The sequence below is a fragment of the Aspergillus viridinutans genome, assembly GCF_018404265.1.
Source record: "Aspergillus viridinutans IFM 47045 DNA, scaffold_6, whole genome shotgun sequence".
Taxonomy (NCBI): Eukaryota; Fungi; Ascomycota; class Eurotiomycetes; order Eurotiales; family Aspergillaceae; genus Aspergillus; species Aspergillus viridinutans.
Window position 1 is genome coordinate 1,142,744 of NW_025091222.1, and position 27,905 is coordinate 1,170,648.

A 27,905-nucleotide genomic window follows, 5' to 3' on the forward strand; every position below is an offset into this window, starting at 1 on the left:
ATATGATTATCGGGGTGCTCGTCTCAATCTTGGATCCCAGCAATGAGTGTTTTGATGCCTTTCCCGACCTTGACTTCCTTGAATGCCTGTTCAGCGTCATAGAACTCGACCACGCCGGTGATAAGATCCTGCACATTGACTTTACCGGACGCGACCAGGTCGACCGCGAGCTTATAGTCTCCACTCCCATACCGAAAGCTACCTTTGACAGTCAACTCTTTCGTGCAAGCCGCCATGATTGGAAACATTATTTCGCTCCGGCCCATGCCACCTTGCACGTATGTGCCACCGGGGCGCAGAACATGAATTCCGGTGTGAACGGACGGTTCAGCCCCTGAGGCGTCGATAACCACATCTGCACCAACTCCTAGGTTGTTCTCGTTTCTCAGTCGGTCCGCGTTGTCCACCGCGCTTACTTTGGCAGGCTCGAAAGTTGATGTTGCCGCATATTTCTTGGCAAAGTCCAGTCTCACCTTTTGTATGTCCACAGCGATGATTTTAGCGGCGCCGAAAGCTTTTGCGACGGCACAGCACAAAAGCCCGACGGGCCCGGCTCCGAAAACGATCACTGACTGGCCGGGGGTGACGCTTGCTTGTCTCACAATGTGAACAGCGACGCCTAGAGGCTCCATGAGAGCCCCCTCCTGTAAGGAGATGCTCTCGGGAAGCTTGTAGCAGAAGTCCTCGGGAAGTACATAGAACTTTGCTAAGGTGCCGTCGTATGGTGGAGTCGCTGCGAAGGCCATTCTCTCACAGAGATTGTATTTCCCAGCCTTGCAAGGTTCGCATCTACGGCATGGAATGCCTGGCTCCATGGCAACACGGTCTCCCACTTTCAAGCCTCTGACAGCTGAGCCGACCTTGCTGATGACTCCGGAGGACTCATGCCCTAAGACCATAGGATCCTTCACAACAAACTGGCCGATTGAACCATGTTCCCAATAGTGGACCTGAATGCAACCGATGCGAAACAGTCAGCCTAATCAACGATCCCGGGGGGCAGGTGGATATAGAGTGTTAGGCTGAACGCGCCGATACGTACATCACTGCCACAGATACCAGTGAATTTGACGTTCACCAGTACATCGTGAGGGTCCTTTAGTTCTGGAATAGGTCGATCTTCAAATTTGACCTGGTGAATACCTTCGAGGACAAAGGACAGATTCTATTTCGATAAGATGTTAACCTTATTCCTTCTTCTTTCCCCTTCTCCATGCTCGTATTGGTTTTCATAGTTGGTGATGACACCAGAGAAGCGGACACACCTGGGCAGTGGCTGTTGATGTACTCATTTTGTATCGCTTTTGTCTTTGCTCAAGATTCGCCGTGTATTCTTCTTATCATTCCTTTATTGATATAGGAGATCTCAGCCGGCTGTTTTCTGAGAAGGTCGGCGGTCTAAAGAAGGTACACGGAGGTAAACTGAAAGGGAAAGACGGAGGAAGAGAAGGAGGGTTGCTTGCTACTGTTATACTCGACAGGATAAAAGAGAGGGGGGCCTTGTGGAGAAAGAAAGCCTACCCAAATTATCCAGACCAGAACTTATGAATTGGGGCAGCGAGCTTTTTAGAGGGACATCTATCTAGACAGTGGATAATATAACGACTCGAATTGAATATCTCCGGTCCCCGCCAGGTTGTCTCGTCACACTGGTGGGAGCGTCTTAACCTGAGTCGAGTTGGGCGAGACCCTTTTACTTTGTAGGTATTGGAAATTACCCGTGTGGTACCTCCTATTTAGCCGGTGAAGCTGGGAGAAAGAGGTTAAAAAGGGAAAGATGATGAAGGGGTGAAAATAATGGTCTCTTAGATTCAGCTTCTGATCCTACTTATTGAGATTAGACTCATCTCATGCCACCTAATATTCATATGGCTACCTGGTACTCTTGGGATGTAGTTGGTGTCAAACTGATGTCATAGCCCACCTAAGAAGCAGTTGCCATGAGTACATCATATTCCCATCTCCTCATATAAAGTACTCTTAAACATTGAGAGTAAGAGTCTGTTCCTGTGACCATCTTTCTTCTCATCTCCTCTTAATAGTCCCCATATTTACTGTTCCCGTGACCATCATTGCCAGACGGGTAAATAAGTTAGCATTGTGGAGATGAAGTCTAACTGAAAAACGTGTCTGTATTTACAACAACAGTTCTTTGAGATTTAGGAATGGCTTGACTATGCAGTGGGACAATTGATAATCAACTTTTCACTGTTTATACTGTAGCTATAAAACACAAACTCTCACAAACAAAGAATAAAATGTAAAAAGTAAAAAGAAAGAAAGAAAGAAATTAAAATTAAGCAATGAGTGTCAAGGATCACTCATGCGTTGTATGCTACTTCCTGTTATCAGTGAAGCAAGTAACCCAGTGTTTATTAGTGCATGCGGAATAAGAGAGATAATTAAATTCTCACCCTCCTTTTAACAAAATGATTATCTGGTCCACATAAAGTATAAGATACTGTAACCAGGTCTTTGAAGTCACTTGTAGCTTACATGTCAATAATACCTTATCAATACCTAGGTAATAATCACAACACTAAGGTACCTCTCGAGAGGTAACTGGTTGGTAATACCCCTCTGCGGAGGTGTATTCCCAGGACTGACCAATGGGGACGGCTTATTAAGCCAGATATATTTCCTTAGAGAGCTGCTGAGGAGAAAGTATCCGTCGTTAACAGAGTATCGCCGACCTGACGGACAAAACAAACGTCTTTCGATCTGAATTCCCTGAAGATTGGATCGAGATAGCCATCTTTGGTTTATATTTAATTCACCATCAATATGGTCGGATCTAATGTCCTCCTCCAACCCTGGAGGAGGGCGGTTTTCCATGCTGTTCGGCCGAAAACGACCATACCTACGTACCAGTACCGATACTTCAGGGCAACTGCTCGAATCTCTGCCAACGATAAGTCGCAGTCCTTCAAGAATCAGCTGTATGAGAGTACGCAGCAGCGGTTGAAGCGGGAGCGCGCTGAGCAGGAACGATTTTCTCAGTATCAGACTCAGTCACCAGGTGGTCGCTATGCGGCTTTGACGTTCGGTATGCGATCCGCTCAGGGATACGTGCCATGGGTACTTTAGCTCATCTTCTTTCTTCAATATGGTTCTAATTCTCATCGTAATAGCATTGGTTTTCTTCTCTACTGGTGCATATTACCTAGGATCATTGAAGCCCGCTAGTCTTCCAACGTCGTCAACCACCACCCTCTTCGAAATCGAGCCGCCGACCCACAATATCTCACAGTCAAATTTACAAGCCGCTTGGGCGGACTTTGTTGAGATTCTAGGAAAGGAAAATGTATCCACTGAACATGGTGACCTCGATGTACATTCCGGTTCTGATTGGTCTTCGTATACACTTAAAAAAAATGAAAGGCCTTTCCTTGTCCTCTATCCAGCAACCACCGAGGAGGTTTCCCGAATTATGAAAGTCTGCCATCAACGGGTCATTCCTGTGACGCCCTACTCCGGTGGTACCAGTCTGGAGGGTCATTTTGCTCCCACGAGAGGAGGGGTGTGTATCGATTTCCGCCGCATGGATCGTATCCTGGAGCTCCACAAAAAGGATCTTGACGTTGTGGTCCAGCCTGCAGTTGGGTGGGAAGACCTTAATGAGGAATTGTCTAAAGAAGGTCTCTTTTTTCCACCTGACCCGGGTCCCGGTGCTATGATTGGCGGTATGGTCGGCACTGGCTGTTCGGGGACCAATGCTTACAGATACGGCACAATGCGAGAATGGGTTCTTTCTTTGACTGTTGTCCTTGCAGATGGGACTATTATCAAAACAAGACAACGTCCGCGGAAATCGAGCGCAGGCTATGATCTCACCAGACTGTTTATTGGAAGCGAAGGAACTCTCGGGCTTGTGACGGAGGCTACATTGAAGCTGACTGTCAAGCCCAAGAGTCAAAGCGTTGCTGTTGCTAGCTTCCCATCCATTCACAACGCGGCAGAGTGCGTGACCCGCGTGGTGGAAGAAGGTATCCCCGTTGCGGGGGTTGAGATCCTTGATGACGTTCAAATGAAATGCATCAACGGTAGTCGGACGACTCGTCGACAGTGGAAGGAGTCACCTACTCTCTTCTTCAAATTCACAGGGACCCCCGTGGGTGTCAAAGAACAAATTGAGCTTGTTCGGAAAATTGTCTCTAGTAGCGCAGGACAATCATTTGAATTCGCTCGAGGGGAAAATGAAATGGAAGAACTTTGGAGTGCTCGGAAAGAGGCTCTGTGGAGTGTGATGTCCATGAGGCGAGGTCCAGAGGACCGCGTTTGGACGACCGATGTGGCAGTGCCAATGAGCAAGCTGCCCGACATAATCGAGGCAACGAAGCAGGATATGACGGAAAGCGGATTATTGGCCGGAATTTGCGGCCATGTCGGGGATGGCAATTTTCACGGTACCCCCCTCCCCCCCCTGCTGCTTTCCCATCGTTAAGTAAAGCATGAAGCTAATCTTTTCCCCATTTTCTTAGCAATTATCCTGTTCAATGAGAATGAAAAGAAAATTGCGGAAGGTGTTGTGCACCGAATGGTCAAGCGAGCAGTTGAAATGGAAGGCACAGTGACTGGCGAACACGGAGTTGGCCTCATCAAGCGGGACTATCTTCAGCATGAGGTTGGGGAAACCACGGTGGACACTATGCGGCGGGTAAGTTATGAGGACTCTAGTTGTAGGACTGGTTTTGATCCCGACGTTGACTCTATGCAGATAAAAATGGCGCTGGATCCCCTTCGCTTACTTAATTGCGACAAAGTTGTTCGAGTAGAACAACCAACGCCAGGGGAAGTAAAGAAGTGGTGAACAATGGCATTTACAACAGCAGTACTAAGTAAGGCAGTTCATGTAGCTTGAACAAGTCAAAGGAAGGAAGAGTGCAAAGTAAAGATGGTGTGCAATCACGACATTTTCGATACAAGCAATTAGATTGGCCGATCGTGTCGCTAATATCCGTAATCCCTTGACTCTGCTTCGTAGCGCCTTCCGTACCCATGCCGTGGCTCGGCATACTCACTGCTGTCATTTTCCTCGTCTCCACGGTACTCTACTCGAGTGTGATATTCTTCAACTTCTTCGTATGCTCCATGCCGGCCCTCGTACCGCGGCTGATATTCCCTGCGCAGACGGTCAGTCATACATTCGAGTAGAAAAGTCAACGTCGGCCAAAGTCCCCGGAAGTATATTTCACTAACCTGTCTGGTCTGCTGTGTTCATAGAACCCAGTCTGTGCAGTGTCATATGTAGAACGGCCGCTGTCATAATCGTACCTGGAATTCGTATAGTCTCTCCTATCGTCATCTGCACGTTCATAAGCCGCCTGCGGTCTTTGTTGGGACCACCGACTTTCACCACTGTCATAGTCTGGTCGATCGCGACTGTACTCTACACCTCTCCGATTTTCAACGGAAGGATATCTCTCAGAGGTCTCGTAACGTTCGAAGTCTGAACGGCCCTCAGGGTTCGCGTGCGCATCCTCGTGCTTTTGTCTACCATCTCGAGAACCGTGCCTTTGATAATCCTGGGACCCTTCCCGTCCTCGCTCATGATCATACCCGCCTCCCCCGCGGGCGTAGCTCGAGGTGCTTTCGTATGTCGGGTTATCATCTTCTCTTGGGCGGCCTTCATTCCATCCCTGTCGAGCCTCCCTTCCGTACTTGCTTCCCCCGGAATATCGATCCTCGCCGTCAGCCTCTGATTCGAATCGGCCCTGGCCTCCATACTGTGGGTGAGATTGTCCAAGGCGCCCATCCTCCTGAAAATCAGTCTCGTATCTTTCATTATCCGACCGACGGGCGCTGGTATCGCTTAGGAGAATTGATCCGACCCCACTCACAAGACCTCCAACTAAGCCTCCGAGGGCTCCACCGCCCGCAGCCTCTGCCGCAATCTTACCAAGCCCGTCGGTGCTCGGCTTATAACTCTCCTCGGGGCTAGTTTTACCCCTATGGAGTGTTAGAGGCTTCCCGCATCCATGTCCTGAATCATGCACGCCTTCTTTGTGGTTCTTGCCCTCACGAACACCCTCCCGAGAGAGCTGTTCCCGAAGACTCTCCTGTTCCGCCTCATCTTTTCTGCCCCACCACTCCTCGACAGTGTTGAACATGATTTGGCGTATATCAGATGCTCCGTCCTCGCCATATTGACGTAAAGCCGGATGATGGAAGACGCCCGTGATGATCCGGTCTAGTGTCCTGTCTACATCAATGTTTTCATCGTCCCAGCACTCCATCAGCTGAGGCACTGTCCATTTGACTACTCGAGAGGCAATGTGGCCGGCCGGTTCGTTCAGAACGTTCGAGAAATGATCTTTGGAGAGCATCGAGTGGGTGGGGTTTGAGGAATCATCATCATTGAATACAACGTGCTGCTGTGCCCGGCTACTTTCAATGACTTCGGAAGAGCCGGTTTGAAGCTCGACCTTGACCTGCCGGATGATGGGGAGTATATAGGGCGCAAGAATGGAGAAGACAAAGATGTTGATCTGCTCCTGAAACTGTTCAATAAGCTCCGGCAAGACTGGGATCTTTTCAATCGCGCGATTGATTGACTTAATGAGCTCGTCATGCCATTCAAGAACAGGGTAAATCTGCTGATGCACATCGTCCAAATACCGCGTCCACTCCTCGGGCTCACGGGGGCTGATGTCTTGACTGTGCTGCTTGGCGTCTTGAGACTTGGCTTTGAACTCGTCCATTTTGTTGGCTTGATCGTCGCTATTTCCAATCAGTCCCTCAGGGATCTTGTTATGCAAGTCCTGAATGAAGCTCTCGGAGGGGGTTCCACTTTGCGACTCATTGATGACCCCTTCAAGAGACTGGACTTCAGATTGAACCGTCTTGTCCGACAGCTCACCCAGTACCGAGTGAAAAAAGTCCACACCGCCAAAAGTGCCAGTGACAATGGGATAGACGTAACCCCGTGCACCGTCAACTTCAACTTTGGTGTTGCGACCCACGTGGGGGAAGACCGTTGATTCTCCCAATTCAATAAGGCTCAGTTCAGTGTAATTGGAATGTGCTGCATAGTCTTCCAAGCAATGGAGGCCAGTTCCAAGCAAACGAAGAGCTTCATGGAGGTCATCATCATTACGTGATCTTGCATATCGCCGTCCCAGCTCAATCGAACGCTTAAAGACTCTGCGGACCAGGCCCGCAGAGGTCCCGATGCCGAGATCCTCACTAGCTATATAGTTTTTCAGGCCTGGATGTAATGGATTTGAGACGTCAGCAGGGCTAAGTTTTCAATTGGAAAAGGTGTTCCCACCTGTCCTGGGATCGACCGACAGCTCACGCTCCTCGTCAACAGGGCCTCTCAATCGACGATCATAGCGGCGCGCGTCCTCCCCCTCAGCATAACCGAGAGGATTATCGATATGCTCAGTAGGCTCATAGCAACCTAGGCGCTCAGTGGTCACCTCAAATTCTTTGGTTCCGTAGCTGCACACGCTTCTTCAGCAAGTGATCACTGCGTCAATGCCTGGAAATGTTGACGGCTTACCCAAAACTAAGAAACCCCAGAACCCATATCAGGATGCGAATAGCTTCGGCGCTGACATATTTCAGGGTGCCCACATCCACGGCCTGGCTGTAATCGCGAAGCCAATTTCCAAAATATACGCGCTGCACATCGAGCTTGCCAAATTTACGGCCACCAGCAGCACGAGCCAAGAACAAGGTTAACAATGTATCTTCAATATCGCCATGGCGCCAATTTTGACCCTCGACTTGCGAAATCGATGCGATATTGCCAGCACCAAAGGCGTGGGCGTTTCCCGACAGCAATAACAGGAGCAGAATGGAGAGGGTCAGGCTCTGGACGCTTGACCCCATGGCTGGTGAATCCCTCTTGGTTAAAAAACAGGGAGCGCCAGAGTTCGGGATTTCGAATAACGCTTATGAGCGAATATGTAAATATAAACCCTGCTATTGTCAGAATTCCTTCGTAAGAGAGATATTCCTTTAGGATAAGGGTTAAAGAGATATTGACTATATTCAACGGCGCCTGCTCTGTACCTGGACAAGGAGGGGGAGGGGAATAGGTTGAGACCGTTGAGTACCCCGCCATAGGTTTTGATTCAGGCCTTGGGCGAGAATGGAAGTAAGCAAGGAGTGGAGTGATTGATCTTTAGTTGGGACTAACGAGCCCTATCACCATTCGAGTCCCCCATTGGACGCTTGGCGGCATACAATGATAGGACAGGCCCTCGGGCTTCATGCTCAGTTGTTCAGTGCTTAACATCTTGGCAGCACCCAGGGTTTTATAAATGCCAACGAAATAGCTAGTAGTGGGACTGAAGAGCAAATTTATGAACTATTATTGGTCCTTGAGCATGTGGAGGTTAGGACCTAGCAATAGTGATGGTAAGCCTAGGTAGTAGTAATAATAACCCAGACAAATAATAACAATAATAAGCTAGTAGCATCTTGTGAATAGGTGGTGAACTGGTGATGATATACCTGGTATCCGTAGAAACTCCTGCACTTTCAGGGGCCGATCCAAAGATGTTATTATGTAAGGTATTACCTTAAGATGGAGGTACCAGGTACCAAGTACTATTGGAGAAAGATACGGTGTACAGAGTGCTCCGTAGGTAAGGTACTGTGGACTAAAGGCCATCCGCATCCGGCGCCCAGCAGACCATACCCTACCTTACACTACCTAAGGTACTTGTACCTTAAGTAGTACGGAGTACGTACCTGTGGTACTACAGATACTGTAACATATTTATCTCCGAATGTGTTCCAGTCTTGCATTGTCCCAGCCACCGCGAAGTAAACAGTCTATGGAATAATGATCAGCTACGCCATCTTTTGTATTACAGATATACAGTATTCACAGCCTGGGAGTTACAGAGTATAGCAGGTGGCGGAATGTGCTGTCAGTATCTACTCAACCTCTAGGGAGGTATTTCAAGATATGTGTTCTATTATTTGTCCTGTTTTCCGTGGTCTGCCCAGGTAAGGCACATACCTCACTTAAGTAGAGTCCATCCGCAAGGAATGAAGTACCATTCACATTGGTAATCATAATTATCCAGGGTGTTATCATGTTAAGACTGTGCTCTGTACATACATGTAGGTACTTACTTCACCGCGGTACCTGCACAGAAGCTAAAGTACATACCAGTCTAACTACAGTAGTGGGTAGCTTACCCAGGTACCTAGGTACGATGTGACGGTAGACCATTCATCCTTTTGCATAGGCTTATAACTCAGCAAATAGGCTACTCCATACTAATACCTAGGTGAGGAGATACATTATTGTACCCGACATTCAGCTGTACTGTACGGAGTACTCTGTACGAGTATTGTACTATCTACATGTTTTCCCAGCCTTGTCTGGGAAACCACTCCTCCGTCTTTCCGGTAAATCCACAGTGTGCTTCTTGGTCCTGTGGCTGAACAGTGCCCAGATGCGCAAATCATTAACTACATATCAATTTTCCGTTCCAGTACTTCCTCATTATTCAATCTGATCATAGTCTTTGGGTCTGCATCTCTTGTTTTCAGCTTCACCAATTCTGATTGATGCCAATGGTCTGGGCCGGCCGATCCCACACATATTCTTACCCCGCTACTCTCTCAGTTCAACTCCGGTAGATATCAGATAAATACTACGAGCTTCAAATATCGGCTTCTTAACAACGGCTTTCCCTTGCCCTACTTGCACTTACTTAGCTATTCGGTGTGCTCTGAGACGGCCATGAATTCCTTGTCTTAGCATTGAGCATATATTGTCTCATGCGGTCCAAGGAGACTGTCGTCAGGGCGGTCTCGTGGAATAGGAAAGGCGGTTTATCTTACCTTCGTTTGGCACAAGCGAAAGTCACTTTGCTGCAAATAAACTCAATTGATTTGATTCTCTTTGCATTCAAATTCTTTCCATGCATATTTGGACAGTGCATTTGGAAGATTGGGTCCTGTCATTTCGCCATGATACTACTTTGCCAGTTCTCTCTTCGGCCCAACTGAGCGATCTTCAAGAATTCATTCGATACATGAAGGATTCCAAATTCGCCCGTCTTGTTCCAGGCGCGACAGTCACTCATATCGACGATCCGACTAATCACCCAAGCACTGGGACCTTACATGATTGAAGGTCCAAAATCATGCCCTTACTAGCAAAATTACCTCGCAATACCCTATCAACAATGTCGATTGATCTCTCAGGGTCGTCTTTTGAGGAAGAAGGTCTCAAAATATCCACGAATTCTTGCAGACGAGACTGTCGAAGCGACTCTCACACTACAACTGGTGCCAGGAGGACTGTTTCATTGCATACCCGGTCTATCAGCGGGACACCATGTTTCTCTACGGCGAGCAGCCCAGGCATGGGCAATTCCGACTTGCGTTGCGCTCATCCCATGCGCCAAGTTCCTGGTGCGTCTACACCGCGATTAAGTCAATCCTGTCAAACATCTCTCGTGGAAAACGAGGGATTTGAAGGACGAGTCTCGGCTGAGCCAGGACGGACCACTCAGACAGAATCTGATCCACTTCGATCTTCTATTCATGGATTTGCTACACAGACAGCGCGACATTCGTTGCAGATGCATGATAGTTCGTTCACAAGGATTCCTAGTATATCACAAACGAATTTGACCGGACGAACATCTTTTGGCTATTCACGAGACAACAGCAGCTCCCTTGAAGCAGCATCACCAGTCTCAAGACCATCTTTAGATTTCGTGTTCCGATCGAAGACACGGACAAGCATGGATCCTATATCTCGTGCCGCCACAATTCAAGCAGCACGTCAAGCGTTTGAGGAGAAAGAAGCAGCCAAAGCACGCAAGCTTGAAGAACAGCAACTGCGGGCTGAAGAGAAACAAAGGAGACGCAAGGGAAAACAAGACTGGCGCACATCACTTACAGTTGCAAACAAGCAGGAACCCAAGGGTGGGCTATCTGAGAAGTCAAGTGTCACTGAAGAACTAGATTCTCCCACGGATCAACCACAGCGAAAGTCGAATTCAGGTTCTTGGAGATCGGAATCCAAGACGACTTGGATGTTATTTTTGACATGGTTACGGACTAGGGTCTTCAAGATGCGCAGGAAGTTCCAAAGTTTGGGCTGATGCTATCTAATGTCCCAATCACAGTGGAGCCATGATATGGGATTCAGTTTGAGCGAAGGCTGGCCTTGATAGAATGCATTTACCGTGCCTACATTCGAGGATCACCCGCTTAGTTAGGTCATTTCTGCGATCTTCAATGATCGTATGAGACTATCATGAGTTGAAACTTGCTCAAATGATTTGTCTTGCTGCCTGCGACGGGTCGTATTCTCGATGTTAAAGGGTCAGTAAGGAGTGCTAGCACAAAGGTGGCCAATCACGTGAGCGGTACCATAAAAAATTGCGCAGGAGCAGCCTCTGCGCAGCCAGACTTTTGGATTATTCTACGGCGTGCCAGATAGCTCAACATACTACAGCGGCAGCTCGACTACGGTCTGCAGGAGCGACAACAGGTGCCTTTCTTGTTCCATTGTCCTATCGGATCCCATTATCACTCTTCTTGATATCAGATCCGCTTCCTGAGACGCACCTCCATTGGGAGGGAGCGTCTCACCAAAACTTCCGTCATGGTATACGATTGGGAGGGCAAGAGAGAAATATGCTATCAGATGTACATCAAAGATAAAAAAGCACTGGAGGAAATTATGGAATACATGCGAAACGTATATCAATTTTCACCCAGGTATGCACATAGTCATTAAGGCAATGTTTCTTCGTCGCCCATTCTTGGAGACGCAGGATTCGGTTACATTTCTCATCCATATTTGGCTAAGACATACATCCAACAGTAAGCGCGCCTTTCAGACCCAGTTTAAGCGCTGGGGCTTTCCTTCCAAACAGAATCCGGCCCACAAAAATGCAGAGCTTGTCGCTCGCGTCAAACAACTTTGGGAGCGAAATACAAGCCAACGGGACATGCTGCGTGTCTTGAATGAAGAAGGCTTTGAGATTAAAGAAAGAGAGTTGATGCGAGTGCGCGCGAAGAATCGCTGGCTACTCCGTGTTCCCAATGGAATGAAGTCGCAAGCCACTATCCGACCATCTGTGCAACTACCAGAAGACGAGGGACTGCTGGCACTCCAACAGGAAGTATACAAGACTGCAGAACCCTTCTACGACGCTCAGAATCTTCCTGCCGATTCACCGGTCATGCGGCCTCCATCGCCTAGCTTATCAGCTGATGTACTCGCGAAGCGCCAAGAGAGACTTGAACGCTTGAAAGCAGAGAGTGCTGAGCGTTGGGCTTCCCGGAAACGGCGTCGACGCACCAGGGAATGGGCTGGACTACCAGCAGACCCGCCTGGGCCACCTCGCTTTCCTTCTGAGACCACAATCGACGAGAGTAAGAAATACCTGAGCCTAGACAATGCTGTTTACCGTCAAATAAGAGATCATTTTCAGAGGATATGTGAAGAGGCAGGGTTCATCAAGAAGACTGTTGCTGGACCTGAAAGATGGCAGGAGGCAAAAAACAGACTAATACAAGAGTCCGAACATCTTCAGCGTGTATTCTGGGAAGATCCCAACCAGCTTGATGCCAAAGCCCTCGCTCTCGATGTCGTTTGTACAGATGTCACTAAACGGATGAGGACATTAGAAAGGCGAATGACAATCGCGGAAGCCAAAAACGCCCTTGGGATCAATCCCGAAGAAAGCCGCCAGATTCGAAACGCGTTTTACAATACACTAAAAGCGGCTCATTTTACCAGCAAGTTGGAGGCTGGTGACGAGCATTGGAAGCAACTGAAGGAGAGTTGGATTCAAGACACTGAGTTGCTGCAACGCATCCTTGCCCCTGGCTCGGCAGATCCGGAGCATGCTACGAAATTGAAAGCTCTCGAAGTCCTCTGTCGCGATGTTATGAAGCGACTTCGTGATGACCAAACCAAACGAGATCCCTCTCGGAAGAAGTCTATTACTCGCACCAATATTTCGAGTCCAGACGCTGCCGGCACCCATGACAATAGTGCATTCGGCAGCATTACTAATGGAATCAGCACGCTTGCGTCGCAAGCTCTCGCCAGCGCCCCGATGACATCGGGCGACTTAAATGATATGCAAATAGATCCCTCGCTTCTGCAAGCGGCAAACGATACCTCGTTTGCCTCAGCATCTCATGATACCGGGAATTCTTTTGGATATGTAGATCCTATTCTAGATTCAACTTCGCTGCAAGTGCCGATCTATGTGCGAGTCTATCCTCCTGACCAGGTTCACGAGGAGTCGAAAACCAGCGTCGAGAAACTACCAACAAAATCCGTCACTGAGTTACGCCAGCTAGTTGTTTCTAGGTATCCTGGTTCCATCGTTACCAAGATTCAGGGAATCGATCAGGATGAGCATGGAAACGAAGTCATATTCAACATCCATGACGATAATGAACTCGACGCTTATTTAACGCATGTACATGGGCGGAGAGCATACTTTGTCTGTCGCCTAGCATAGGCCCTAAAAGGCATCCACATGTGTATCCAATACACAAAAAGGCGACGGACCGATCGATTGTTTGGCTTTAAGTCGGGAACCATTTGTTACGCAATTGTGCCCTGCTTGATCCTGCCTCGACGATCTGTAATAAAGTGACCTCATGCGAGTCATGATATCTTGCTTAGGATAGGAAATTTCCGCTATAAGCTGATATTGCCTTTCAAACTCGTGGTTGAGTGACATCAATTGAGATAATTTGCGTAATGGGATCGCACGGAGCTTGGTGAAATGTCCGATCTGCCTACAATTTATGTGCACGATGATATATGTGATGCGCCTATGCAGACCACCAAGGAAATTGTATAAAGACACTCAGAGTCAATAATGGCAACAAGGACAGCAAATAGACCAAAAAAAATAAAAGAAGGTTATCCGTGCCATATTGACAAGTAAGGTACAGTGCTTCTGGTTGCTTCTGGTCTGCCCATTCAAGTTGTGAGATTTTGCACCAGACTTTTGAAGAGAACACTAGTGGGGGGCAACACAAATGGGGGAGTATCAGTAAAGACCCTGGGTAGCCCAGACGACTGCGAAGCTGAAGAGCTTCCGCTGACTGGAAGAGGCAGCGCTTGAAGATTATTATGCCTACTCATGTCGCGAGAACGTGTTCCAAATAAGCTCCCAAGCCCGTGATTGTGAGAAGACCCGTCCTTGGATTGCGGTATTGACTGGGGAGCTTTATCTGAACAACTGAGGCGTTGCACATTGGCCATGGCATCAATGATGATGTAATCTCCAGTGAGTGGATCTGAGAGCAGGGATACCGGACAATGCTTCAAAGATTGTCGAGTAAGCAAGGACAAGGTCTGCACATCATAGACTCGTATATCGAACTGAGATCCGCATGTTTTGCTCGCTCCAGCCAGATGTTGTGGGACTTTTGAGGCAACAGCACACGTTTGCGACTTTGAGCTCACCGCCAGAAGTTGATCGTCACAGGGAGTGTTATCCTGAACGGCTGATGAACTGGTCGTTCTGACTATATCGCCAACTGTATCCCAAATATGCGCCGAATGCAAAGATAGAACAACAAGATAGCGTCCCAAGAATCTGGCTGCACAGGGACGACCCGAGTAAACCCCTACCCTACTGTGATGAATTTTGCAATTCTGCATATCCACCAGGATGACGAGGCTGGAGTCCGGACTGGACCTGGTTTGCACGCAAATAGCAAGCACCGACCCGTCCTCAGAAAATCCCATACAGGCTGCATTTGCAGGCTCAGTTCTGCCACCAATAAATTCGCCTTTTAGGTCGATAGTACCTCGGCATTTCCAGGTCTGATATTGGTGTTCTGGATGTTTGGTTGCTAATCCCAGGCGGGACCTGTTACTCGCGCACCAGAAGCGGAGCACGGCATCACAGCCTACTGTTGCAAATTCATGACTGTATGGTCTGGACGCGAGACCCAGAATAGGCACCGAAACGCTATCGAAGGAGTGAGGGCTGTTGATACGTGTGGCTAACTCCCACATTTTGGAAACTTCGTTCCATCTCCAAAACTTGAGGTATGTTTCCCGGTAAAGCGTATGGCTGTCTGTCGGAGTACTATTTGGTTCAAGAGCCCTGATATCTTCAGGGCGCGGTATCCAGTCATCGATCGTCGCCATCCACTTTCCATCCTGACATATGTCAAGGTAAGTGACGTCCGGGGCAACAATTTCGGTCCCCTCTGGACTGATCCTCAGAGTCGTGGCATTGGTCCGTGCAAGGGCTTGTCTGGATAGTTGAGAGTTGGTGCGGATATCATATGTCTGTAGCACGCACGAACTCGTTACAGAATGATAATCCCGTGCGGCATGACGCGAAGCTGGTACCGCCACTAGAAGCCGATCATGGAATTGTGGGTGCAATACAGCTGGAGGAGGTCGAAATGAGATGCGCGACTCTGGCAGAGCTGCATCGGCAGGCTTGTCGACTTTGGGGCAAAGTTGCAGGCCAGTGATAGTAACATAAGGTTGCAGCTCTGTCGCGGACAGCACAATGATACAGTTGTCAGCAAGCTTGACGATGTATGCTTTCCCAGTGGTAGAAACGACTAGATTGCAAATGGGTGAAGAGAGATGAGGTAAAAACTGCTTGCGACCAGTGTCTAACTGCCATAGTACCATGACTGACTCATCCCCGCCTGAGATTATGTAGTTACCTGAATCCTGTTAACGGGGCTGCCGCCTTACTTGTACTGGCTAGAGTAGGTACATACCATCCTTTGACCAACGGACTGCATTGACGGGACCTCTATGCCAATGCAGCCGTCGAGGAGCCAGACCCTTGCTATCGTCCGAGTCAATACCACCAGTAGGGAAACGAGCAAGAAAGTCAGGATAGACCAAGATCGAGCCCCCTGATTCACCTAAAACAAGGTCCATGGTATCTAGGTTATTGTCCTGTGAGCCCTGGGGTATTGTTCGATTTCGTGCTCTGCTCTCTCGAACATCAATGCAAGTGACACGGACAGGCAGAACGACCTCCCTCCAGGCGTACTGCATAGTTGACGGGTCTGGCGCGTTAAATTCCCTGGTGCCAAGCAGAAGCCGCTGACCAGCCCATGCGACTATCGCTTGTCCCTGGCTGAAAACCCTGAAGTTGTCTATCCGTTGGGTCGTTTCAAAGATAACAATGTCGCGTAGTGTTTCACCATTGAATAAGGTGACTGTAAGTTGTCTCTTTCCATCCTTGCGCCCTCGCAAAGAAAAGAGAAGCTCGCACCTTGAGTTCCCGACCTCAGAAGGGCATAATTCAGCTAGGAGTGTCTCTCGGGCGAAATCCCAAGAAGCAATTTGATCTCCAGAAAGCCAATCCCACTTGCTCACACAACCAGTTGAAGTGATGATATAAAGATGTTGCGGATTTTCGGAGCAGAGATTGTAACCGACGACTTTCTGACCATCCTTTAAGTGTAACGTACGAGCCCGGTGAGAGGTTCCAATCGAATGAACATGAATTGCTGTCTCAGTCCCGACAAGAAGATACCTAAAGACAAATCACTTAGAGCTCTCGCTATAATAAGCAAGCCTTCGCATTAACTCTTGAGGTGACTCACTCTTCATCCGAAGTGATAATTGGGTTGAGGTTGCTATACTGCCCACCGACTGGACTTGAAAGACACCAATTTTCGCGGGAGAATTTCGCCTGCTGCTCACGAGTGTGCGCAGAAGGATCTTGTGTGAGAGAAATGGCATTCCGAGTGTTTTTCTCACTCGTCTTTCCTTCAGCAGCTAGTTGTATGTCTTCAGTAACATCAAGTGCGCCCTTGGAAAATCGACGACGCTTTATTCTATCCTTCTCGGTGCGCAGGGCATCGCGAGTCCTGGATCTTTTTGTATGTCCTGTTGCGAGACTCGAACCTGACATTGTAAGGGAAATCAGGTAAAGTGAGGTCCGGGGCATCAAATTCAAAACGATGCGGCTTAGTTCAGACCGTTACGATGATTCTCAGAGATGCCGTGAGGTAGTTCGATATACGAAGAGTCCTGGTACTCTTGTAGGCTTGTTTTTTTTTTCTTTTCTCTTTCGAACTTTTTGGGATCTCTCCGATTTTGGGGCTAGTATATATGAGGTTAGCCAATTCCCTAAAACAGTAGTGATGTGGGGAAAGAATGCAAAATTATATATCCGCATTTCTAAGACCCTTCAGGATATTTGTTCATTCTTCTGTTCAATCTCTGCAAGTATCAGTAACAGGATCCAATAAAGCAATACCATTTTTTGTTCTACATTGTGTCCTATATTGACCTTATACCCTCTTTATCTTTCTTGATCTTCTCAAAAAGCTCATTAGCGTACAATTTGAGCCAATGATTATCCCTGTTCGTTGCTTTTCTTGTGGCAAGGTAAACTTGATCCTTTTAACAAGCTGCTTGCTGTCGCTCATAGATTTCTAAACAGGTTGTCGGTGATCTCTGGGAACGTTATTTACAGCTACTTGATGAGGGCATTCCAGATGGGTAAGTTTGCCACTCCATTTACCCTGTCTGTCGTTCAAATTTAATTGTTTTGCTAATACCCTTTGTAAAGTGATGCTATGGATCAGCTTGGTTGCAAGAGGTACTGTTGCCGCAGAATGATCATGACACACGTCGATCTCATTGAAAAGCTTCTTCGGTGCGTATATATGATCCTGACTTCGCACGCAGCTAAGCTTATACTCCCCTAATAGGTACAATCCTGCTGAAAGAGATCGAGCGAAATCTCAAATATGATTTTTTCCGTCTTCTGGCTGTGGGATCTATTGTGCCTACACACTCTCAATATCTCCTATTTCGCTCTCCCTGGCCAACTTGACAGAAAGACCGGGTTATGCCCATAGTGCGAGACCTTGCTTACAGTGCAGGCCCTTGCTTGTCCCGTTTCGGTGGCAGTATCGACTTTTCCCATCCTCGTCGTTTTAATGCTATCATGCCTCTCGATTACCATGAGGGCCACGCCTACTTCCGAGTTCAAACCGATAGTATCCGAAAAGGCAAGTATAGCAGAAGTAAAGTGGGACCTTTTTCTTCCTCCATCTGCGGGCGTCGATCACATTTCCTCACGCCTCTGGTCCTGTGCTACTTTGCCTGTCGATCATGTGGATAATCTGAATTGTAAGAGCTCAGCATCCCAGATGAGTCTTGTTTGAGTCGCTTTCATGCTTTCATGCTGCCAGCCTTGAAGCATATGGTTAATTTCGGGCGATCTGTCATATTCCTTGCGTTCGAGGTGCTTTCTGGATGCTGGATCGACTTCATTTTGACTCTGAGATGAGGATGACTCAAGCTTGAAAGTGGTTTGCATATGCAATCGTTGAGCTCTTATCTGGGAGAATACCAGGATGCCCAGGGCACTCCGCTACGGGTATGCGATTTGACCTAGCTATTATTTTGATTGCAGCTGGCTTTACAGCCTGTTATAAGTATGACCTATTTGCCACCAGTCTCAATCTTGGCCTAGGAATGAAAATTGTTCTGTCATATCATCGGCTGCCATGCTGCAGCCCTAAAGCTTCTCTATATCATGTATGAGAGTACTGTTGATACCACTATATTCGGGCATTTCGATCTGAATTCCGTATTCTATGGATGCCGCAAATAAGAGGTAGCAAAGCCCTTGCTCCGATTGCTTGATAGCTGAAATATATGTATTCACTACGGTGGAATCCTTACGCTTGGATTGAGACTGGCAATTATAGTAATTGTCAGAAATTATTTTGCACTAACGGATGCCATGAAAACCAATAAAAGTAATGACCCTTCAGGATACCTGTACATCCACAAAGTATACATCAGCATTTTGAACCAATGACAAGGAAATTATTACTGTAAATTCCCCAATGCCTAGCAGTCACGAAGTCTCAAAGACAGATATGTCTCATTACTGTAAAGAATGTCCAAGCTAACCTGGCTGCAGCCCCTCATACTTTAAATACTTTAAATGCTTAAACTACCTACCGCACTCATTATGAGGTATTTGCTACAAACTATATAGGTATGCACCTCATCCTCAAAATTTTGTCTTAAAGAAGATATAGGTATACTACCCCTATACAATGCCATGATATTGCAGTTTGCCTAACAGGGACCTGCTGCTCATGAGTGAACATTAAACAATGACAGCTAACTTTCAACACACTTTTGGCCTGGACCCTTAATAGACGCCTGACTGCTTCGTACCAAAGCGGGGAGATTCTTTACGCAGCACAGCCCGTCCAAGATCAGATGTACATATTAATCAGAGCTAAGCCAAAAATGGCCATACCATGTTCTTTGCTGTTACAGTCAAAGAGGAGCACTATTGGGCTGAGGTTGACTGTACAAACTGGCACTCCATTATAGCTGATTGGTAGATTCAATTAATACTGGACACAAGCTCAGTGGCTCCTTCAGGATGTAAGGACCTGAGAAGACCTTCGTCGAGTGACCTTGTATTTGCTAACACACCAGGTCCGTTGATGATCGCCCTACCAAACATGGCCTCGAGACCATGGATATGTTGGACACTTCACTAACAATTCCATCACACGATCAGACGGACACTGTAGAGCACGATGGCACTGGCATTTATGACTCGGAGAGACCATCTAAAACTACTAAACCCGAGCAGCGAACATCTCACACCAATCAGACAGAACTCAGGGTATGTATTATTTACGCATGAGAGTTGATAGTCGTGGTTGACCTCCATCAAAACATAGGTACAAACAAAACAGACTTCTCTTGCCGGTCTCGGGCCACGAGCGAACGATGATGATGCTCCACAGTCTGTGATACATGCACCTCCCGGCTTTCGCCAATTTGTAAGGATCATGTTAGACGATCTGTGGGCTCTTACCTAGTTGCTGAAGCCGTATATGTCCTAGAAGTTTGGCACGTACGACGACTCCGACAGCTTGATCAACCCAGTTATGGCATCTTCGCACAGCAACTTGGCCGAGATAACACCATCGATGGTTCGAGACGACGAATTAGGAAAGGTGCTTTATCACTCCCAATCCCCAAGCTAGCAGCGACTGACTTCGTTGTAGAAGCCTTCTATATCACCCTCTCCTTTAACCACTTCTATTGAACCTGCGAAGGATTGGTCAGAGCGAGCAACTCCTCGAGCACAAACAAGGCAGGATTTCGAAAACATTGACCTCCAATCTCAGCCAAGTGTTCTTACCAGCGAAATCTCACCTCTTAAACAACATACATCTACGAACTCTACATTCTATGAGCCGAGCATTTTTGTGCATCCGAATATACATACAGTTCAAGCTAAAAGTGGCTCTACCACAGTAGACGGGGGGTCAAGCATACTAGAAGCCGCCGTTCGGCATCTTTTTGATGGTGAAGCTGAGATCAAAGCACTCAAAACAGCGCTCGCGGAATGCTGGACGCTCTGCAATACATTAGCCAGACTGAACTATATCCATCGCGGGCGTACTGCGGACAATGCTGGCACTGGCCGCATCGAAGAAAATGCATGGACATCATGCTGGAAGCTGTGTCAGAAGTTATATGAGAGTCAGAAAGATGAGTATGTATCGCAGGTCAAGCCGACGTTAGACCTGTGTCGTGAATTTTGCCAGACTTTATTTGAAATCCGCATCCGTGACAACGGGCTTGCAGATTCAGTGCTTCGGGTCAGTTTCGAATTAAATAATCACCTTTACAACACGCATGATCGACATCTACCAGACGCTTTCAGGGAAAGGACGCTGGATTTCTATATCACCCTTTGTCATCGTCTCATGAAACAGAGGACCCGTGTTTCGGAGACAGACTCTCTTCTGAAGGCTTCTTGGTCTCTGGCGGAGATGCTATTCACAATCCGCCAAGGTAAAAGGGAGGGGAGGCCGATAAACGAAGAAATGCTTGCCTCCGCTGTGCAAGCTTGCTGGGAACTCTGTGATCTTTTTCGTGAGGGATGGAAACAACGTAGCTTGCGTTACTCTGATCGTGGAACGCCACGACCGAGTCAGGCCACCTTCACCCATGGTATGCAGCAGGCCGGCCAACACGAAATCGCTGCTACAGATGAAGGGCTGCGCCAGCGAGGTAATCCCGAAACTCCTACAACCATTTTCGATGAGACCGCCACTATTTCGCCGGACGACGCCCCAGTTCAGAACATTTTTGTCTTGGGAAAAGATGCCGATCAATTTGTGCAGGCAAGGTGGTCCTCGAGTTTGTCAACAGTCTCAGATATCAGCCAATCTTCTGGGCAAACATCTTCGACAAATACTATAAAAACGTCGCCAAACGATACGACCCTGGCATGTATACAAGCTTTACTGGCCAGGACCGCGGTCGATAGCGGATTTCAGCCTGAAAAATCACAGAGTCTATCAAGCTTCGTAAAGATGCTTTCATCGGACGCGTTTGGATCGGCACCGTGGCAAATGTCACTTCTGAGGAGTTATAAGAGTCTTCTGGCACTTGACCCAGTATTTCGCAATATTGACTTCCAACCACACTCGAACGCTGCGGATATAGCAAGGGCTGTCCAAGTGACGACACAGGGCAGTCAATATCCATGGCTGCGGGATCTTTATCGACTGGTATTTGGCGTTCATGTGGATGATGTCGCCAGCCGTCAGGGGATCGCACTTCAGTAATGCATCTCTTGGCGAGGATAACATCAGAATTTTACTTCTTGTGGATACTGTAACTCGGGCTTGATCAGTCTATCTCAGCCACCATTATGATATTGTATATTGTTTGCTGATTGTGTCGATACTATGGTTAGAAATCCGGCTCAATGTCCAGGAATAAGTACGGTAAAGCCTTATCCGGGCGGATTTCCTCTTTTCTCCGTCTATTCTTCCCCCCGACATGACTCGAGTGACTGTCTTGCTCGAGGGCTTGCTTCTTATACTCTGCTCGTCGGGACCGACAGGCCGGTGGGCTCGTGATACAGCTTTCTTATCGATCCAGACAGAAAAGGTGTTTACCTGCCTGGTATTTCCGCTCATGTTGGTACTGGTAGCATTTACTCATTGCATGGCATTGTAAGCTGTGCTGAACTCCTACCAGGAATCATTTTCCTGTTTTGAGTCTGACAAATATTCAATGGTACTGGAAGCCGCAGCTCTGACTTACCAGGTATTTCTCCCGAGATTGAGGCTGAAGTCAAGCCGAAGCATCAAGGCTTCGACGGAGGAACTCGAGTCCCTACCTGGTCTGTTCGGCAGCCTCTGTACTTACATTGGCTGTTTCCATTCCTTCATTCTTACCTAGTCGTTTTCCAAAGATTTCCTTCCCTTTGAGAGGCGATGTACTTGTTTGCAACATATGGGGTATGTACTGCAATGACAATTTCAATTTGATTGGATATCATGCCTGCTGCGATAAATCTAATGGTCAATAGTGTGTATTATCTTTGGCTGGTGAAGCCACTGGCTACTATCTGACAAGCTTTTATGGTTGTGAGATCTCTGTCTCCAAGGAACGTAATGTTCTTCGCCTGATTACAACTCTCTGGTGATACATAGTTTACTAAGCAGTGCCAGAGTAATATAAATCATGGATTAAATTGTACATCCAGCTCCACAGTTTATATGTTCTAAGCATGAAGCATCATAATCTAACAATGAGCACGTAGGATCTAGTGTTAGCCAGAACGTGCACATCATATGGCGTAAGAGTATTTCGAACAATCCTATAATTGATGGAGGGTCTGACATGGTAAATTTCCTAGTATTATGCCTCTCTACCTCCTCCTTCGATATTTCCAGTGGCATTTTCTATCCATGACAAAAGTCCGTCTGATACCATGTGGGAGAAGCACATGCAAAGGGGTATTCTACAGCTCGGCAAAGTTTACAAGTTATGTTTGGCAAATCAATATGTAGAATGATCTCATCTATGGTAGAGGTAAGGTTAGCGTGGAAATGCAAATGGAAACGCCAATAGTCAGCCTACACTTAGCCCAGCAAAGACGTTAGGTAGGCATTTGTCACCTCTCAGGATAATACTCGATACACCAAGTAAAGTGCATCACTCCGGTCAGAGTACAATGAGTTGAAGGGGGACGGACATCCCCATCAGCTCGGGTAACGCGGGGGTAGTAAAGAATGCTTAGCAGCTAACCCATATAATCATTATTTTGTCTTCTCTTTTATCGATTTGTTGAAAGTCCCATTTATCCCATTTTCCCTACCTTCCTGATTTCGATCAAAGCAAGAAAACAAATTTATTTTAGCCCTATCGATCCCACTCAAAATCTCAAGGTCAGCCACATACGCAACGCGGGAGCACTGTCATGCTTATCACAGCGGTAATGACACGCATCCACATCCCACAGATGTCATAGGGGGCCAAAAACAACCGAACCACGCTCGATCATTTATTGAGAAACCTGAGTCTGGCAAACTTGGCGGCATTTAGTGTCAAGAACTCGGCATACTTTCCAAGGAATGTATAGAAGCACAAGCTCAAGAAAGTTAAAACTTAAAAAGCAACTTGGTACCCCTAAACTCTAGAGAGGTTTTAAGCATGATTCATTAATAAAGCCACATTGCTTCTCTTTATTTTCCGTGCTTGTGTTTAGGAAGCTAGTCTGTTCTGCGAGGCCGTACAGAGTACTAAAGTAGCTACATGTACCTCTCCAAGCACCAAATTGATAATACTATACAACCGCACAACCAATACCAAGTACAACCTGTGCCAATAGGGTTACTGTACCTCATCAAAAATCCTTAAGATGCAGATACCTCTCAACCAGGTAGGTACTCCGTATTATTTACTGACCAGCGGAATTCCGTATTGAGTAATGACCGAGGAAGGAATCGGGATGAACCTGTGCTAAACTGCCAGCCAAGACATGATGTGGCTTCCGGTATCCACCTAGTATCCACACCTGATGTTACAGTTTTGAAAAGGATAGGTTAGTTTGCAGGCGACAAGTACAAACCACAAAATGTTCAATCTAACACTCTGCAGGAACGTACGTAATAGACACAATACAAGCCCAATATTGACATATTACCTTATCTGGTTTTAGATGAGAGAATCTAATAATTGACACAAAAAATGGACAAGATGAACCTGTATAGTTTGATAGGATCTTATCTAGGACAGGCCATGAGATTCGCGCAATATCCCCATGTGAAAATCCCAGAAAGAACCAAGGCATTGAGGCCCTTTTCGAATTCCGCAGTTTCTTCGTCTCTCTGGTGTCTCTGATTCTGATTGTGGATACAATAAACCAGACCTTACGTATGATAAACCTCTTGGCGCTGTTTTAATAATTCAGAAATAATATGGTTGCTCAAGTAGCTGAGAAATTTGGTTTTGATTATTATGACTTGTTACTGTTGAAGTGAATACTTCCATGGGTCAAGGTGACCACACCTACCTAGGTACGTTGGTTTCAGCCTGAGCCCCGCTGCTTGTCAAGTCTTCCGATATGTTAAGCCAATGGTAAACTTGAAGCACTAAGCTAAAAGCTTTACTCCATGCACTAGCCCCAGGAGATCTCCGCCTCTAGCACCCCATGTTCCCAATGATATATCTTACCCTGGTCGTTTCCACCATATATTGATGGCTACCCTTTTCTCAAGGTGGATTAGCGGCGAGTTCAGACTGACCAAAACGGCTACTTATTGCATACTGGAGGTGAAAATTTTGGCTGCTACGAAATATGTTCCCCACCACCCTCGAAACCTTGCTAAAAGCGGAAAATTCAAGAGTTAGAGGAATTCTCTCCAGCTCACGGATCAGCCACGGGTGCTCTTGAGACTTGTGAGATTACTGTGGAGTCTCGGGTCAATTATGACTCCACACATTTTTTCCCATGTTCTGGGGGGGGTGCGTGGGGAAATATATAAACATGAGCTTCTTCCTCACATGTATCGACCTACCTAACCTCCTGCTCACACCGAGCCAACTTTCTTCCTCAGGTTGACAAAAGCAACCCATCTCGGACTGCCCGTTAGTTTGTCTGAAAAATTTAGGCCTGGGAGTCCGTTTTTGGCCGATACTCGCTGCCCGACTATAGGTCTACTCACTCTTCTCGGTTCTCTCGAGCAGGACCTTGCGCCGTGTTGCAGTTGAAAACTTTCCTTGTTCAAGAGCATCGCTTCTGTCTACTAGGTGCTTACCGCCTAGAAAGATCACCATGGCTGCCCCGAAGTTCGCTGGCATGTCCGGCGACCTGCTTATGCGAGCAGTGACAGCCGTAGCTACCATGGGCTTCTTGCTCTTCGGTTACGATCGTATGTTAATCGAACGCTTGGAATCGAGTCATCTCTTTGGTCCCCAGCTGATCACTTGAAACAGAAGGTGTTATGAGCAGCATCATCGATGCTCAACCTTTCAATGATGTATTTACGGCGACTAGAGGTAATTCGACTATGCAGGGCACAGTAACTGCCATTTACGAAATAGGTATGTTTGACACCCGAAAGAATAAAACATAATCTTTTACTGATGTTCTCTTCAGGATGTCTCTTTGGTGCTGTCTTTGTACTGGGTGCTGGGGACTGGCTGGGTCGCCGAAAGTCGATCATGGCGGGTGCAACCGTGATGATCATTGGCGTCATCATTCAAGTAACTTCGTATCCGGGACATGTCCCTCTCGCACAATTTATCGTTGGGCGAGTTATTACTGGCGTTGGAAATGGGATGAACACATCAACAATTCCAACTTACCAAGCTGAGTGCTCAAGAACCTCCAACAGAGGATTGCTTATCTGCATAGAAGGTGCTACTATCGCATTTGGTACTCTTATAGCCTATTGGATCGACTTTGGTGCATCTTATGGCTCGCCTGACCTTACATGGCGTTTCCCCATTGCATTCCAAATAGTCTTTGGTCTTTTCATCGTCTTTGGAATGATGGTTCTGCCTGAGTCTCCCCGCTGGCTGTTCACTCGCGAACGATATGAGGAGGGCGAAACTGTGATTGCCGCACTTATGGGCAAAGAGGTATCCCATCATGATGTGCAACTCCAGAAAAACATCATTCTTGACTCAATTAGAGCGTAAGTCATATTCCGGCGGTGTACCTATTGAGCCTGATGCTGACTTTTTGACAGTTCAGGTCAAGCGGGAAAGAACACCCCCTTGTCTGCTGTCTTCACCGGCGGGAAGACTCAGCATTTCCGACGAATGCTTTTAGGGTCCTCCTCCCAGTTTTTCCAGCAAATTGGCGGCTGCAATGCAGTCATCTATTACCTGCCAGTGCTTTTCAAGAACTCACTGAACCAGACACAGTTTATGTCTATGATACTGGGAGGCGTTAATATGATCGTCTACTCAATGTTCGCTACATTGTCGTGGTTTCTGATTGAGAGAGTTGGAAGACGCAAGCTCTTCCTTTGGGGCACAGTTGGCCAGTGCCTCTCAATGGTCCTCACTTTTGCTTGCTTGATTCCAGGCACTCCATCTGCTGCGAAGGGCGCTGCAGTAGGTCTCTTCACATACATTGCGTAAGTGCTTCTTATCGCCCTTCTGCGCCTCTTCAATTCACCCATTTAGGCCAGGATTCTGATATTGGGCCATATGTTGATCGTCTTCAGGTCTTTTGGTGCCACCTGGCTGCCCTTGCCTTGGCTATACCCTGCCGAAATTTCCCCGATCAAAACAAGAGCAAAGGCAAATGCTATCTCAACATGCACAAATTGGCTTTTCAATTTTCTCATCGTCATGGTGACTCCCATCATGATTTCTAATATTGGCTGGGGGACTTATCTTTTCTTTGCATGTATCAATGCATGCTTTCTCCCGGTCATTTATCTCTTCTATCCTGAGACTGCTGGGCGGTCACTGGAGGAAATTGATCTTATTTTTGCGAAAGGCTTTCTAGAGAACATAAGCTATGTTCGTGCTGCTAGAGAGTTGCCATTCCTCTCCGATGAGGATGTTGAGCGTGTGGCTATCCAGTACGGTTTTGGCCCTGCTGATGCGGACGTCAAGGGCAACGAGAGTAGCGACAGTGCAGAGTTCAGTGCTGCGAGGACGGAGGATCATGCAACGGCTGATCTCGAGAAGGGTGCGTTCACTCAGACTAATTAGATCTCTCTCATTCAGGTCTGGCGGAGTTGGCACATTTCCGCGCCTCTATTTCGCCTTGTATCAATATACTGCCCCTTAGTTTTCGCTTGAATTGGGTGGAGCGTCCTCCGCTGTGTTCAGTTCTGTTGCTATGGATACTTTGAATATATTCCTTGCTCTGATAGGATTACAGAAGTGTAGTCATGCTCAAATATCTAGACTTAATACCCATATCCTATGGGGCTATGGATGAGAATTCTTTGTATGATTCGAAATATCAACCCAGTGTAAAATGTAATTTTATAGTTGAATGGAAATCTAGCCATTGTAATGATACAAGCAAGTACCAGCTTGAGATGTGTTTACAATATACTCCATAATAAGTGATGTAATATCATAACACCCCCTTCCCTGCCCCCTACTTGAGAGATACAGGTGGTTATAGTGAGACATGCGGCCACCATGCATACATAATAATAAACTAATCTGCATGGGGTTGGTTCTTATAGGATTATTATAGAGTGAAGCAAAGCATTGGATGTCTTATTGCCTTGAGTCCCATTTTACCTTCCTGTCTTGGCGCTCAATCTGATTGGTTGAATAATCAGGCTTTCTGGCCTTTTGATTAGTCTAAAACATTACCTTCTTATTGGCTCATAAAAACCATTATCACATGCAACCCTCTTATACTGGATATAGCAGCTATAGCCTTATAGAGGCCTGCTTGCTTATATAGCATTATAGCTTATCTCTCTTACTAGATTCTATCTTAATTAATTCTCCTTACTTATTTACTTATATAGCTTATCTTTTTTACTAGATTCTATCTTAATTAATTCTTCTTACTTATTTACTTATATAGTGTAGTGGGCAGGGCCTGCTGAATGCTTGTACTCACTAAGCCCTTGTGATCTGCCTTAGGCACCAGTGAACTCCTATC

At 47.0% G+C, this 27,905-nt stretch overlaps 7 protein-coding genes across 7 annotated transcripts; 4 read left to right on the forward strand and 3 right to left on the reverse strand.

Moving 5' to 3' along the window:
* Positions 1–23: 23 nt before the first annotated feature.
* Aspvir_008210 (NAD(P)-dependent alcohol dehydrogenase) lies at positions 24–1,292 on the reverse strand (the record flags this gene model as incomplete). The annotated part of the gene is made up of 3 exons (XM_043271384.1): positions 24–950; positions 1,043–1,165; positions 1,266–1,292. 3 exons carry the CDS (start codon positions 1,290–1,292, stop codon positions 24–26), a joined length of 1,077 nt encoding a protein of 358 aa, XP_043127319.1.
* A 1,492-nt stretch (positions 1,293–2,784) lies between these two features.
* Positions 2,785–4,810, forward strand: Aspvir_008211 (FAD-binding oxidoreductase; the record flags this gene model as incomplete). Its single annotated transcript, XM_043271385.1, has 4 exons — positions 2,785–3,046; positions 3,132–4,406; positions 4,482–4,657; positions 4,718–4,810. 4 exons carry the CDS (start codon positions 2,785–2,787, stop codon positions 4,808–4,810), a joined length of 1,806 nt encoding a protein of 601 aa, XP_043127320.1.
* Positions 4,811–4,950: 140 nt separating this feature from the next.
* Aspvir_008212 (uncharacterized protein) lies at positions 4,951–7,836 on the reverse strand (the record flags this gene model as incomplete). The annotated part of the gene is made up of 4 exons (XM_043271386.1): positions 4,951–5,122; positions 5,200–7,207; positions 7,271–7,443; positions 7,505–7,836. The coding sequence occupies 4 exons, from the start codon at positions 7,834–7,836 to the stop codon at positions 4,951–4,953; spliced, it is 2,685 nt and encodes an 894-aa protein (XP_043127321.1).
* Positions 7,837–11,590: 3,754 nt separating this feature from the next.
* Positions 11,591–13,469, forward strand: Aspvir_008213 (Clr5 domain-containing protein; the record flags this gene model as incomplete). The annotated part of the gene is made up of 2 exons (XM_043271387.1): positions 11,591–11,706; positions 11,813–13,469. The coding sequence occupies 2 exons, from the start codon at positions 11,591–11,593 to the stop codon at positions 13,467–13,469; spliced, it is 1,773 nt and encodes a 590-aa protein (XP_043127322.1).
* Positions 13,470–13,939: 470 nt separating this feature from the next.
* Aspvir_008214 (WD repeat protein) lies at positions 13,940–16,865 on the reverse strand (the record flags this gene model as incomplete). The annotated part of the gene is made up of 3 exons (XM_043271388.1): positions 13,940–15,657; positions 15,715–16,484; positions 16,555–16,865. The coding sequence occupies 3 exons, from the start codon at positions 16,863–16,865 to the stop codon at positions 13,940–13,942; spliced, it is 2,799 nt and encodes a 932-aa protein (XP_043127323.1).
* A 2,604-nt stretch (positions 16,866–19,469) lies between these two features.
* On the forward strand, positions 19,470–21,585 carry Aspvir_008215 (uncharacterized protein; the record flags this gene model as incomplete). The annotated part of the gene is made up of 4 exons (XM_043271389.1): positions 19,470–19,622; positions 19,681–19,782; positions 19,846–19,959; positions 20,011–21,585. The coding sequence occupies 4 exons, from the start codon at positions 19,470–19,472 to the stop codon at positions 21,583–21,585; spliced, it is 1,944 nt and encodes a 647-aa protein (XP_043127324.1).
* Positions 21,586–25,088: 3,503 nt separating this feature from the next.
* On the forward strand, positions 25,089–26,986 carry Aspvir_008216 (uncharacterized protein; the record flags this gene model as incomplete). Its single annotated transcript, XM_043271390.1, has 5 exons — positions 25,089–25,185; positions 25,250–25,357; positions 25,413–25,953; positions 26,008–26,400; positions 26,491–26,986. 5 exons carry the CDS (start codon positions 25,089–25,091, stop codon positions 26,984–26,986), a joined length of 1,635 nt encoding a protein of 544 aa, XP_043127325.1.
* Between the last annotated feature and the right edge of the window lie 919 nt (positions 26,987–27,905).